A 12,498-nucleotide genomic window follows, 5' to 3' on the forward strand; every position below is an offset into this window, starting at 1 on the left:
AGGCCTTTGGGAACCAAGGCCATGACCCTTTGGTCCTTCTTGCTGCTGTGATGTTCTTTAGCAGCTTTTCTATCACAGAGAGAATAAAACGTTGCCCTTGAGAAAACAACTCCACCCCCTCTTGTGTTAAAAACAGCTTGATTTGTCCTGCCCTGAAATTGCTGTCATCAGATCCCTTCACAGCATAACACGCGTTTTGACAAATGGAGATTGGAAGAATTCTGCTAAAGTGAATCTATTGTTATACTGGATTGTAATGCTGTGTTATGGAGTGTTGCCATGTCCCCCTCTCCCCATATCCCCTGTCATTTGATTTTCACTGTGTGGTGCTAAAAGCTGTAAGTAAGAATCTGTGCAAAAAAGCACGAATGTCCCAAGCTAAGACTTTGCAACTAGGCACCTTGAGAGAGCTGCTATTGGAAACGCTCTATGATCTGTGCAGGATTGGCTCAGTGTGAGTGTGTGTGAGACCACTTCTCTCTACCTGAAGAAATGTCACGGCAAGCATCACATCAGATAGTGGCTGGTTCCGTAGGTGCCGACTTTTACTTTTCCATAGGGGTGCTCCTCCCTAAGGCCCTGCCTTCACTCCGCCTCTTCCTGCCCCCATTCTGCCCCCTCCCTGAGGTCTCCACCCTCCCCCAAGCTCCTCCCCAAGCAGCCGAACAGCTATGACTGGTGGGTGCTGAGCACCACTATTTTTTCCCCGTGGGCACTACAGCTCCGGAGCACCCACAGAGTAACCACCTATGACTGGTCCATGAAAAAGATGGGGGAGTGGCTTTTTGTCTCCTTGGGCACCTCTATGCTGCATCTGAGGGCAAGCCTCCCAGCCAGGCCCACAGAGTTGTCTTAACAGGGCTCTAGCCAGTGCACTACTAATAGCTGTGTCTACATCGCTTTGACATTGCGGCTTGGACTCTCAATGGCCCCGCCGCCACCCTGCCCTGGGCTTGAAAGCCCGAGCTCCAGTCTGAGCAGCGAGGGCTACACAGCTATATTTAGTGTGTTCGCTCGAGACCGCACAAGTCAGCGGAACCCAGCCTGGGAGGCTCACTCCCAGATGCAGTGCAGCCATACTCCTTGATCACGTAGAGAGGTTTGAGAGTCTTTGGAAATCAGAACCTCCATGTTCAGTCCCTGCTGATGACTTACTGCTGTGGATAGAAGTCCTAATACTACACTGCTTAATAGTGCAGTTGCTTTAGCTCAAGTGTTTTTGAAGCAGAAGGTGCTGATTTTTGTGCCGGTAGCTGAATATAGTATAGTTTAGTGACAACAGGAGCTGGGCAAGAAAGGGTTTTCCCAACCTGTGAAAATATTTGAGATTTCAGAAGTTTTTCCCATTTGTCAGCGAGACAAACCAAAGACCTTTCAAAAATTGTCACAGAATCCAACGCAGAGAAAGGGAGACCCCAGAGAAGCCAACAGCCCTGTGCTTAAGGCTGCCATGTGGTATGGGAGGTGGAGGGGACATCCAGGTCAAAGTCCCCACTCTTCCTAATTTGGAGCAGGGACTTTAATCTGATTCTCCCACTTTCCACAAGAGTGCCCGGAGCACCAAACTGCAAAGTCAGTCTCTTCTTTCCAAAAAAAACTGTTTTGTCAAAAATTCCTGAGCATCGCTAATGACCAGCGCCAGCATGTTCATTTTAAACACCCAGGTACTTTAAGACAAACTTTGTCTGACTGGTGGAATGTGTAATACTGTGTGCGTGCATACCACTGGCCTGTACCAAACAGAATGTCTCTGTGTGTGCGTGTGCGTGTGTGCGCCCACGCGAGACAGACAACTCCATCTTGGCAGACACACAGGGATTGAACCAGGATTGCTGGAGCTAGAAGCATAAACTGAAAAGCTGAGGCTTCCTTGCTGGGACTATAACAGACTCTGCCCCTGTAAATCAAGCACAGAAAGGATCCTGTAACACACATTCATCAGTGGGTTATGTGCACATCAAATGCCCTTTAGTGGCTGTTTCTACAGTTAATGGAGATTTTCCTTCAAGTCAGGTGAGAGGGCTTGCGTGTTTTGGAGCAGAAGCTCTTGATGTCTACAAAAAAAGTTGAAAAATTCTATGTATTTTCAATTAAAATGTCTGGATTTTTTTTTACTTAGTTTGGATTTTTGATGGAATTGTTTTATTTTGTTTTCATTTTGTCAAAAAACAAAATTTGGTTTTCAGCTTTTAAAAACAGAAAAGTTTTTATTTTCCACTGGACAACTATTAAACCCTGAGCAGTCACAAAATCGTTGTACCGGGTACTGCCATGTTCAATTTGAAAAGTACTTCCTTTTTTGTTTTCTTTTTCAGAAACACCAATGGGGCTTATTGCTGAGAACCTTAGGAAAGCTAGAGAAATAGCTCACGGTGACTCTTGTGTTCCTGAACAGCTAAAGCATTATTTACAGAAAGCTCTGGATATTGCTGTTGGCCTGGACCCTTACCTGGACGCAATGTCAACTGCAAAGAAGTAATGAGATTTATTTGTTACCTTGTGCATTTTTCTCGCGGTCTGATCCCTAAAGCTGTAAATTTTAAGGGCCTAAGGGACCATAATCTCAGGGCTGCTCCAAGACTGTGGAATGAGCTCCTGCAGGAACGACAACCTCACTTCCTTCCACTGTAAAGTGCAAGGCACATTTCTTTTACCTTGCCTTCTCTAACCCAAACACAAAGCAATGTACCTCTATGGGGGTGTGTGCATGCAAACACACACACATTGCTACATGTCTGTTATACGTTATATATTTAAAATATAATCATTAAAAAATCCAAACCAAAACACTCCATTGCACACACTTCACCCACTGAGGAGAAGATGAGAGAAAAAACATAAGACAGATGTTAGTCCTGTTCCTTAATGCACTAGTGGTAGACGCTCAGATACTGTGATGTTGAACGTTCCAACAACCTGAATAGAATAGACCTTGTGTATAACACAAGCCATAGAATATGATCCAGTTACCCATATTGAGCCCTAAGACTTTGTGTTTGACTAAAGCATATCTTTCAGAAAGGCATCCAGTCTTGATTTGAAGACTTCAAGAGATGGAAATCCACCGCTCCCGTTGGTAGATTCACCATATGCATACCGTTTAACAGTTTTCTTCTTGTTTAGCACTCATTTAAAGTGCAATGATTTTCTCAGTGCAATGATTTTTCTTTTTGGACTGGTTTTAGGAGAGCCAAGAAAGAAGGGGCTTGATTCTTCTCTGTTCCTGTAAAACCAGGGAGTTTGTCTGAGTAAGGACTTGGTAAAACAATTGGTTGATAGCTAAGGCCCAAGTTCTGCCTTGACCTTCACATGGACTTCCCTGGGGCTCTGTCCAGGCACAGGGCTCTTCCCCCTCCCCCCCGACCCCCATGTGGAGCTTATTGCAGGATCGAGGCCTCAGAAAGAATGTCAGGATTTAGCCACTAATAATAAGAACAAGCTGTGTTTTTAACAGTCTGCAACCTTGGAGATCCTGCTCAAATGCAGCTGTTGCTTTTTTTTAAAATGCTGTTCTCTATTTGCTTCTTCTAGTTAAGAGTAAACACAGCTCAACTTTCTCTATAAAACACATTAGGGGCCTGAGGTTTCAGCCCAATAATAATAGCCTTTGTATGCAGTAGAGCTTTTATCTCAAAAGTGCTTTACAAATATTAATTATGCTGCTAACTAAATTATTTTGTAACTGAGCTAATTAATTAAGCTAATTTTAGGTATCATTAATTCAGAAGTCCAGTTGATACCCTCATTATTCCTCTTTGCGCTGCGGCATATTACTGGGGTGTAAAGGGTCTGCTAAACAGTTCCCATCTATCAGCGTAAATTCTGATCTGTGGGAAAAGCCAGTTATTTCTAAAATTGACAATGTGTAAACTGTTCCAGTCTGTGGATTACGGGAATGCTGAGCATTAGTTCTGTTGCTGAAATAATAGCTGATAGTTGTTTGACTTGCGCTAGCTGTATGATAATAGCTATACATTATCTTATTAAAGTTGTTAAAGCATTGTGAGGGGCAGAAAAGAGGTTATAGGAAATGTTCAGCTCTTCAAGGCTTGGATTATCTGAGTGTGTCTGATATGGGTTATGAATTCTTTCTCATTTTACTGAAGGTTGGTGGGGGGAGGAAAGTAAAAATAGCTTCCATGGCGTAAAATTCTGGCCTGCAGAAGCGTCACGAGCCTCCTGGGATTGACGGCTGTGGTGGCTATTCTCTTCAGATGGGGGAATCTCGCCTTCCTGGTGGCTCTGGCCTGCTTCGATATCCCATGCTGTCTTCTTTCCAAAGCAGAGCTTCCCTACTCCTGGGGTCCCAGAGCTCAGATGCCGGCCCAAACCTGAATCTCCACCTAGCAGTTTTACAGCCCCGTAGCCTGAGCCCCACGAGCCCAAATCATCTGACCCAGGCCATGGTGTTAAATTGCTGTGTAGACATACCCGTATTTAGACCTGTCTGATTGGCATACACTGTATTGTAGCTGGGCTCTGTGGAATAATGCCTGGCGACTCCCAAGATCATCATCAGGGAGTCTCCTGATGTTCAGTGGGTTCTTCCCGGGCTACAGGGAGGAGGTTAAATGAGCTCCATCTCCAAGAAATTGAGTCTTCTGAAGGCAGTAGCTCCGTTTTGGAGTTGCCAGCCCAGAAAAGCAGTGTTCAGTGGAGGTCACAGAGATAATATACCAAGAACAGCTGGGGAGTTGCCACACATCAGCTCTCATTGAAGGATCTCCTTTCCTTTACAACTGTTCTGTTTTATATAAACCATGACCACAGCCTACCTGATGCCCAGGGAGTTACTGCTGTCCTAGAGCTAAATTGACTCCCATGAATTCTGTGACTTGTGGAGCATAGGAGGCTCTGGAACTTACCACAGCAGACCAGTCTATTCTTCTTGTGATGCTGCTTGCCTGCTTCAGAGCCCTCTGGGGACCCTTGTCGTTCAGGGTACCAGTGGTTCTTCCGGGCCCCAATGTTCTTGCATATCATTCCACTATTTGTGGGCGTGCCATGGTGTATGTGGGGGAATTTGCAGATTTTGTACAAGACAATAACATTCAGCTGATTGTTTCCTTTTTAGAACAGCCTCACTTGAAGGCTGGCAACTGAACGTCGCAGGAGTTGAAACAAAAGTTAAGCCTCATAAAGAGTGTGCCTCTAGCTATCTAAAAGGCAAGTCCATCAGTCCGAGTCACAATTAAATGCTACAAACTTTGAATGCCAGATACCAGTAAGACCATGATGCTCATCCCACAATATCCCATGCATCCAGAGAGAGGGTTTGATGGGTGCGGGCAGACAACATGAAAGTGTTTGGGACAAAAAGAATTTAAATGAGAGGTTTTTCTCAGGTTGAATTCTTCATTTTTCTTGAAAATCCAATTTGCAAACCTGCTCTGCCTCTTTCACAAACAATAAAGAGATCGGATTAATGGGGTGAAGGGCAATTTTTTTTTAAATGGCAGGATGGCAGAGGTTGTTTAAGTGTGCTTGCAGTGGGGCAAGTATTGGTCCTTTCCAAACTAACGACACTTGGGGTTGTGTTCATGTGCAAAGCTATTGCACTAAATCTATTCCGGGACTCATTCTTCCCAGATGTTGCCATCTTTACTGTGATACATCATTGCAGTGAAGCACTCTTGTAATGTATTACACTAATACATTGTTCAAAGGACAGTGCTGATGATAAATTTCTTAAATGATGGTGCTGTCTGGGGATAATGACTCTAAGAGCAAATGCAAGGTAATGTGATTTTTTTTAACCTGGTCCCAGAAAGAATACAGAAGACATCTTAAAGCCATTTTCTTCTGGGGGGAATGTTAAAATATGCAATATTTCAAGCACTATTTAACAAGCACTTAAACAATACCAGCATTGATGATAAAGATTCTACACTTAAAACCAATACCTTTATTCTGTTGTCGTTAGCAGCATTTTTGATGAGATGCTGTCAGATTCTGTTGTTTAAACCCCTATTCTAAAGTGTTTTAAGATGTGATTTAAAAAAAAAGATCACTTAGAAGTTAGATTTAATTTTCATTGTGAACAATGTACAGTGTATTGTCTTTAATATGGTTATTTTTAACAGTTTGTTATATTCTTTGAATAGGCCAAGTTCTCAGGATGTTTGTTCATATGGTTGGAGCCAAGAGGATTTTATTAATTGGCAGGCTTAAAGGTTGCAGTATCCTTGCTATGGCGGAGGCTTTGCCAGATGATGGAAAAATAACTGCATGTGCAACAGAGCCATATCTTGGAGTGAAAAGCCAAGAAGCGTCTGATTACTCATCTCATGTCAAACAGATAAGTGTGAAAGTGGGACCAACAGGAGACACTCTGGAGGTAAACTCACTTACTATTCATTATTTGTATTACCGTAGCATCTAGGAGCCCCATTGTGCTAGGTTCTGTACAAACACAGAACAAAAAGACATTTCCCTGCCCAAAGTGGTTGCAATCTTAAGGAAGGGGACATTCATTTTTAGAGCTGGTGATGGTATTGGTTGCAAATAAATGTAGTTCTATTTCCTGTTCACAGGTTGTTTGCTGATTTATCCTGATTTCTTTGCCATTTGCAAATATGCAAAAAAAAAAAGTTCAGTGCGTTGATTTTTCATGAACTGTTCATTTCAACTATTTATTTGGGGCTATTTGTTATTCGTGGTGTGTGACTGGACTGCTAAATCACACGGTATTGTTTCTGTTCCCTATTTAGAAGGGTTGAAACTTTTAAATCAGGAAAATGATTCATTTCTAAATTCAGTGGACTTTGGATCACAACCATCAAAGTCAATTGAAGCTTTTCCACTAACTTCAGTGGATTTTGGATCAGAGCCTATGATTCCCAAAGCAACACATGGGTAAAGTATACACGTGGCCCTCTGTGACTGACCCCACAGAGACTAGCCATCTGGTACAATTTACAAAAGATGGACCAAGTTCTGCAGCTGAAGTGGTAGAGGTCTTTGCTTTGGTGATACTCTCTAGATATATTCCTACTGATGACGCAATCAGAGAATCAGGAAAAAAATTTTCCACTTCCAAAGCATTATGTAGCACGGTAGTTAGATTTGGTTTATCTGGTCCATTGGCTGGTCCCATAGAAGAGTAAAGCCTACCACTGATACCTGCTAATGGAGGCACTCCTTTATCTGAAGTTTATCTGAAGTAGCTACCCAAACATTTGATTTTGAAGGTTGAGGGTTCTGTTTCTGCTGATCACTCATGGTAGGCATCATTAAGCAAGGGACATTTCTAGTACTAATGCCAATGAATTTGAGACTGAACATGATGTCCGTTTAAAGTGTGGGCTCAGCTGTAACATTATTTGCATTAGCAGGGACTGTATGCATTTCTAAAATTGAATGGCCAGGAGCTTTTTGACTTCTGGCTTTTGTGACCTATGCATTTGGATAGGAAAGAAACAGACCTTTGGCATGCATCCTGAACACAAAACGATACAGATCAGCTGCAACGAGTGGTGTTTAAAATCCTTGCTCCCTGCAGTGAGTGTGAAATTAATTGAATTGCTGTTGCTCTCTAGTGCTCATTCTGTGCAACTGACTTACTGTGACTGAATTAAAATATATAGAGGCAGGCGGGGTACCTGCTGTGTAGAGATTAAAGAAGGGACCAGAATGGGAGCCAAGACATGAAAATTAAATCCTTGAAACATGATTTTATATCTTCCTGTTGCTTCTTATCAGCAACCACCAAAAGAACATTCCAAGCACAATCCTGCAAGAGGCTCAGTGCCTTGAACTCCCATTTAAGCTAGTGGGAGTTGAAGGTGTTCGGTATTTGGTTGGAGGTGCTTATTGCCTCATGGCTGTGGATTCCTTCTTATGAAAAGATTGAAGAATTACTGTATTAGCGCCTGACCCTGCACCATTGAAGTCAATGGATGATTTGCCATTGGCTTCAACAGGAGCAGGATCACTGTTTTAGGAGATTGGAATTTTGTTAAATTAACTACAACCTCTGGAACTCATTGCCAGGAGATGTGAAGGCCAAAACAATACTGGATTAAAAAAAGAATTAGATAAGATCATGGGGGGAGAGGTCAATCGATGTCTATTAGCCAAAATGGTCAGGGATGCAGCACCATGCTCTGGTGTCCCAAAACCTCTGACTGGATGACAGAAGATGGATCATATGATAATTGACCTGTTCTGTTCTTTTCCTCTCAAGCACCTGGCATTAGCCACTGTTGGAAGACAGGATACTGGGCTAGATGGTCATTCTTATAGTCTTATGTACATGGAGAAAAAAAAACCCGTTTAAGTTTCAGCAGGAATGACAATAACATATTTTTTCATGGAAAAGATGTTACATTTTATAAAGAACAGGGGGTGGGTTTAGGTGCACAATTACCTTTGAAATTGATGAGTTGTGCTTCTAACCCCCATTAGGCAGCTGTGAAAATCCCAGTGATATTTTTAGGTAAACGTGTAAAAACGAGAGCTGAAAATGTCTGTATGCAGCTCAAGTTGATTTCTTAGAGCCAAAAGATGTTTTTAGTTATAGTATTCTATTGAAGTGGTCAGATATCTGTGTATCTTACACAGGTGCTCAATGGGACATGTGTGTTAGCTGCTTCCTTCTAACCTTACAGCTAGAGATAGTTGTGGTGGACTGGTGCTCTGAGATGGTATGGAGAATTCCCTATCTTAGGTGCCTGATTGATGTGTCATGCTCATGTGCTTAGGGTCTAACTGACCACCAGAAATTTTCCTGTGGGTCAGATAGGCTGACAACACTGGAAGTTCTCTGTTTCCCTCTGGAGAATGGAGCATGGGTTGTCTGGTAGGATCATCAGGACATATGCCACTTAACCAGTTCCCTTCTGGTGACATCGGTGCCTAAGTCTCTCTCCTGTCCTCTGCTGGTAGCACATAATAGATTAGTCTCCTGAGAGCTTTAGTTTAACAAGTCATTGGACTCAGCATAAGGTTCTCTGGGTGAAATGTAATGTCTTGATATGTGGGAGGTCAGACACTAGATGATGTAATGGTCCCTTCTGGTCTTAAACTTATGAAGAGATGAAAGCTCAGCCCAAATGTTCTCTTCCATGGCAGAGCCCCAATAAATTACTTTTCTTCACGGTGCTCCACAGGGTCATGGGAAACAGAATTGTCCTGACCCCCAAGTCATAGAGTGGCAACAAAAACTCTCCTTGAGCGTTACTGTGGCCCGTAGTTCTGCAATTGTGCCCACAGAAAATTTGATCCATATAGATCTTATCTACTGGACATGCTTCCACAGCTTTCCTAATTCACCCCATTCCCAGAGCCCTCTCTGTGGCCGTGATGTAGCTTCCATGAAGCATAGCAGCAGAGCACAGAGGATACATATATACCCCCGTGCAGCTCTCCCTCTAGTGACTTAGACGTATAAACACAGCAAGTTTCTTAGTCCCTTTGTCAAACATTACCTGCTCTGCACATCCTATTGCATGGCTTTGTTTTGTTTAGCACTGCAGATAGAAATCAACTCTGGTGGCATGCAGCGTTCACAACACTGGGAAGATACATCATGCATGCCAAAGTTATCTTTAATAGGACTGCCTGGCATATTTTCTGAGCACTGTGTATTCCATCCATGCCTCAGAACACTACCAGGTTGTACGGTATTTAGATTAGCATATACTCCCATTGAAGTTAATGGGTGTACTCATATGCTTAGAGTTAAGCACATGCTTAAGGGCTTTGCTGGATTGGGGCCTAAAATAGATATGCTGCTTATGGTGAAAAACTGCCTGTGTGTTAATGCATTTGGGCAACTTCTCCTCACCTGCAGCTCTTTATGTGCAATGCAGTAAAATCTTTCCTAGAAATGTAGCTACCACTTCTGAAGGGATTCACCAGGTGTATAGTGACCTACCTCCTGCAGGTAGTTGGCATATACAAATCCGTCTATGGAAGAGGCATACTGTATAATAATAATTAATAATGCAATAGACTTTTCACATTTGAATATTTGGTTCAAACCTGCTTTCGTGCAAATGAAAATAGGCAGCAAAGGGCAGTGGCAGCCTAGCATGAGGTGTTCTTAGTCCACTTGCTTGCATGAAAAAATAACCTCTTGTGTCCTGAATTTGGTACAGATGAATGACCAAAATATAGAATTTAAACTCTTTTAAAATAAGCATGGAAGCTTCCCTTTTCTGTGTTTAGACTTCTGGTGCTCACACTGACACTCCAGAATCCTTTCCAAACTAAGCCCTTTCAAAAATACTCCAATGTGTAGTATTCTATCTGAATAACATGCCTTCACACCCATGCAAGGGTTGTACCAAATGAGCCCAGTCCTGCATACAAAACTCCCATTGACTTGTGGGGGGAGTTTTTGTTGAACAAAGAATGCAGGATCGGGCCCAACGTGAATGCAAAGTGCAGGGGAAATGATTCAGGTTTGTTGTTTTTGTTATGTCCATTTCAAAGTCTAAAATACAACAGGAAAAAATTAATGTGCTTGCAGAAGATTGTGCTGACTTCAGGGCATTGTGCAACCATATAGGGCTTTTTCTACCTCCCGCCCCCCTTTACAAGCAAGAATAGGTGAATAGGCTGAGTTGCAGATCTCATTTCTCCTGTTTTGCTGCTTGTGAAGTCTGCCAGCAGAATCCACCTTGACAAAGTCAAGGACTCTGCGTTTAATGTTGAACTGAGTGAATAAATTATGCATGAAATTGTGTCGGAGTCTCTAGTGTGCAGAATTGCTCCTTTTGATATGAAAGGTTAATTCAGAAAGGAGTCCAAAATAGCTGGAAATTGTGGGGATAAGTGGATAGTATTCACTGTTGTGAGCTGTTATTACTAGAAATTGCATTCCCTCTCTAGCTTCCCCTGAGATTTAGCTTTGCCAGTGAATATAAACTGTACTCAATAGAATAGCATTTAGGAGTAACCAGAGTGAATGTCCACATCCAGTAAAATATTCTAATGGTGTTTTAAAAGGAAGTTGAACTTTTTCATGTATATTATGTACCCAAAGGAAAAATTACTATTACATTTAGGTCAAGAACAAGGTGTATCAAAGGTAATGAGTTTGGAGTTTATCTTTATTAGAATATACTGACTATATCAAAAGAAACTGGACAGTCATTCTGCTGAGTGAGTCTGGAGGTACCTGGTGTGAGTGGTGGTTCCAATCAACACTACATCAGGTTTTAAATAAGATTTGACGGAAGATTCATTTATTTGCTCACTCAGAGTGTCTTGTCTCTAGTTTTTTTGGGTTTTTTTTTTTTGCTGTAACTAGCAATAGTTTTATGCTCTTTAAAACGTTGTCTTCTGGCATACTTTTAATACACTACATGGTTCTGTGATTTTTTTAAAAAAAATAGTTATTTACAGTAAGAAAAAACAATAAATGCAGGCAGCCAAGCTAACCCTGGATTAAGACAATTTGTCTTGATGCTTCTGTAGCGAAGGGATGGGGATTGCACAGAAATTGTTCCCAAGTGGGTTTCAGCAGAATGTTTTTGCAGACAGATGATTTCTTTCTGGATCTCAGCCTCTCACCCAGTCCAGGATACTTGGGCTGCACCTCTCTTCCTGCAAATAGTAAAGACAGGTCAGACTGCCCAAGGGGTCCTGGGTTGGACCACAACCCTTCTACCCATGGGCCAGCTGCTCGTCTCTGGCCATTCAATCAGAGCAGTGGTCCAGTGCTCCCCCTCTACCTGTTGCAATCCCATATTTTAAAGGTACTTCTGGGGATAGTAGCGAAAAGAATTCCCCCCTCCGATCCCATCCACTCCCTTACAGTACCAATATTTTTTGTGCATTGCTCCCCAAACAGAGCTCACACTAAGCTCTTTCTCTCTGTTTAAATCCTGCCCAAATAGAGCAAGGCAATGGCTAAGTGGTGCCTTTCATGGAATCTTAGCCAAAACTGCTCCTTGCCCATAGGACCTCACTCTGCCAGTGTAAGGGGATGAAAGACCGGATGGCTTGTTGAGGCCTCTGCATCCTCTCTCCTCTCCAAAGCTTCATTAGAGACCAGCAGGGCCACAGTCTCCCCAGGCAAAAAGTGATCACTGAAATCCAGGCACAGAATCAAGGTGACACAAAAGTGAGTGTTGTCCATGTATCTCTATTGCCAGCTCTTGTGTCTTCTGATCTCATGCACAGAGATTACACTATAGGGAATGCTGAGCATGAAGGAATTTCATGGATTCCTCTGGACTAAAGACATGAGAGAGAATAACTATACCTGTCCCTAAGCTGGTGACCTAAATGACCTAAGCTGTTCCAGCATGTCATTCCACATAAAAGGGATCACAAAAACAGGTAAATTGTCAGTGGGTAACGATCTCAGACTGGTGTCTGAATCATGAGGAAATCTTGTTGATATCCAGGGCGGTAGGCAATCCCCAGGTAGATCTATTTCAGTCAAATCATGCCAAAAAAGCTTTTTCTTCACTAGGGAAGCAGACCAGAAATCATTGGGAACAGATGCTCTGGCTCAGAGAGGGCCAAATCCACTTCTGCATGTCT

The 12,498-nt window shown here is 42.6% G+C and overlaps 1 protein-coding gene across 1 annotated transcript in view; it reads left to right on the forward strand.

Moving 5' to 3' along the window:
- Positions 1-925: 925 nt before the first annotated feature.
- The window catches only part of LOC119858417, a 42,386-nt gene continuing 30,813 nt past the window's right edge, over positions 926-12,498 (forward strand). The window contains exons 1-4 of the mRNA XM_043518638.1: positions 926-1,028; positions 2,289-2,475; positions 5,075-5,166; positions 6,105-6,337. Of these exons, the coding sequence (XP_043374573.1) occupies positions 926-1,028; positions 2,289-2,475; positions 5,075-5,166; positions 6,105-6,337 (615 nt within the window). The remainder of the gene's footprint in view (positions 1,029-2,288; positions 2,476-5,074; positions 5,167-6,104; positions 6,338-12,498) is intronic.

This window comes from Dermochelys coriacea, chromosome 7 (genome assembly GCF_009764565.3).
Source record: "Dermochelys coriacea isolate rDerCor1 chromosome 7, rDerCor1.pri.v4, whole genome shotgun sequence".
In the NCBI taxonomy this organism is placed as follows: domain Eukaryota; kingdom Metazoa; phylum Chordata; order Testudines; family Dermochelyidae; genus Dermochelys; species Dermochelys coriacea.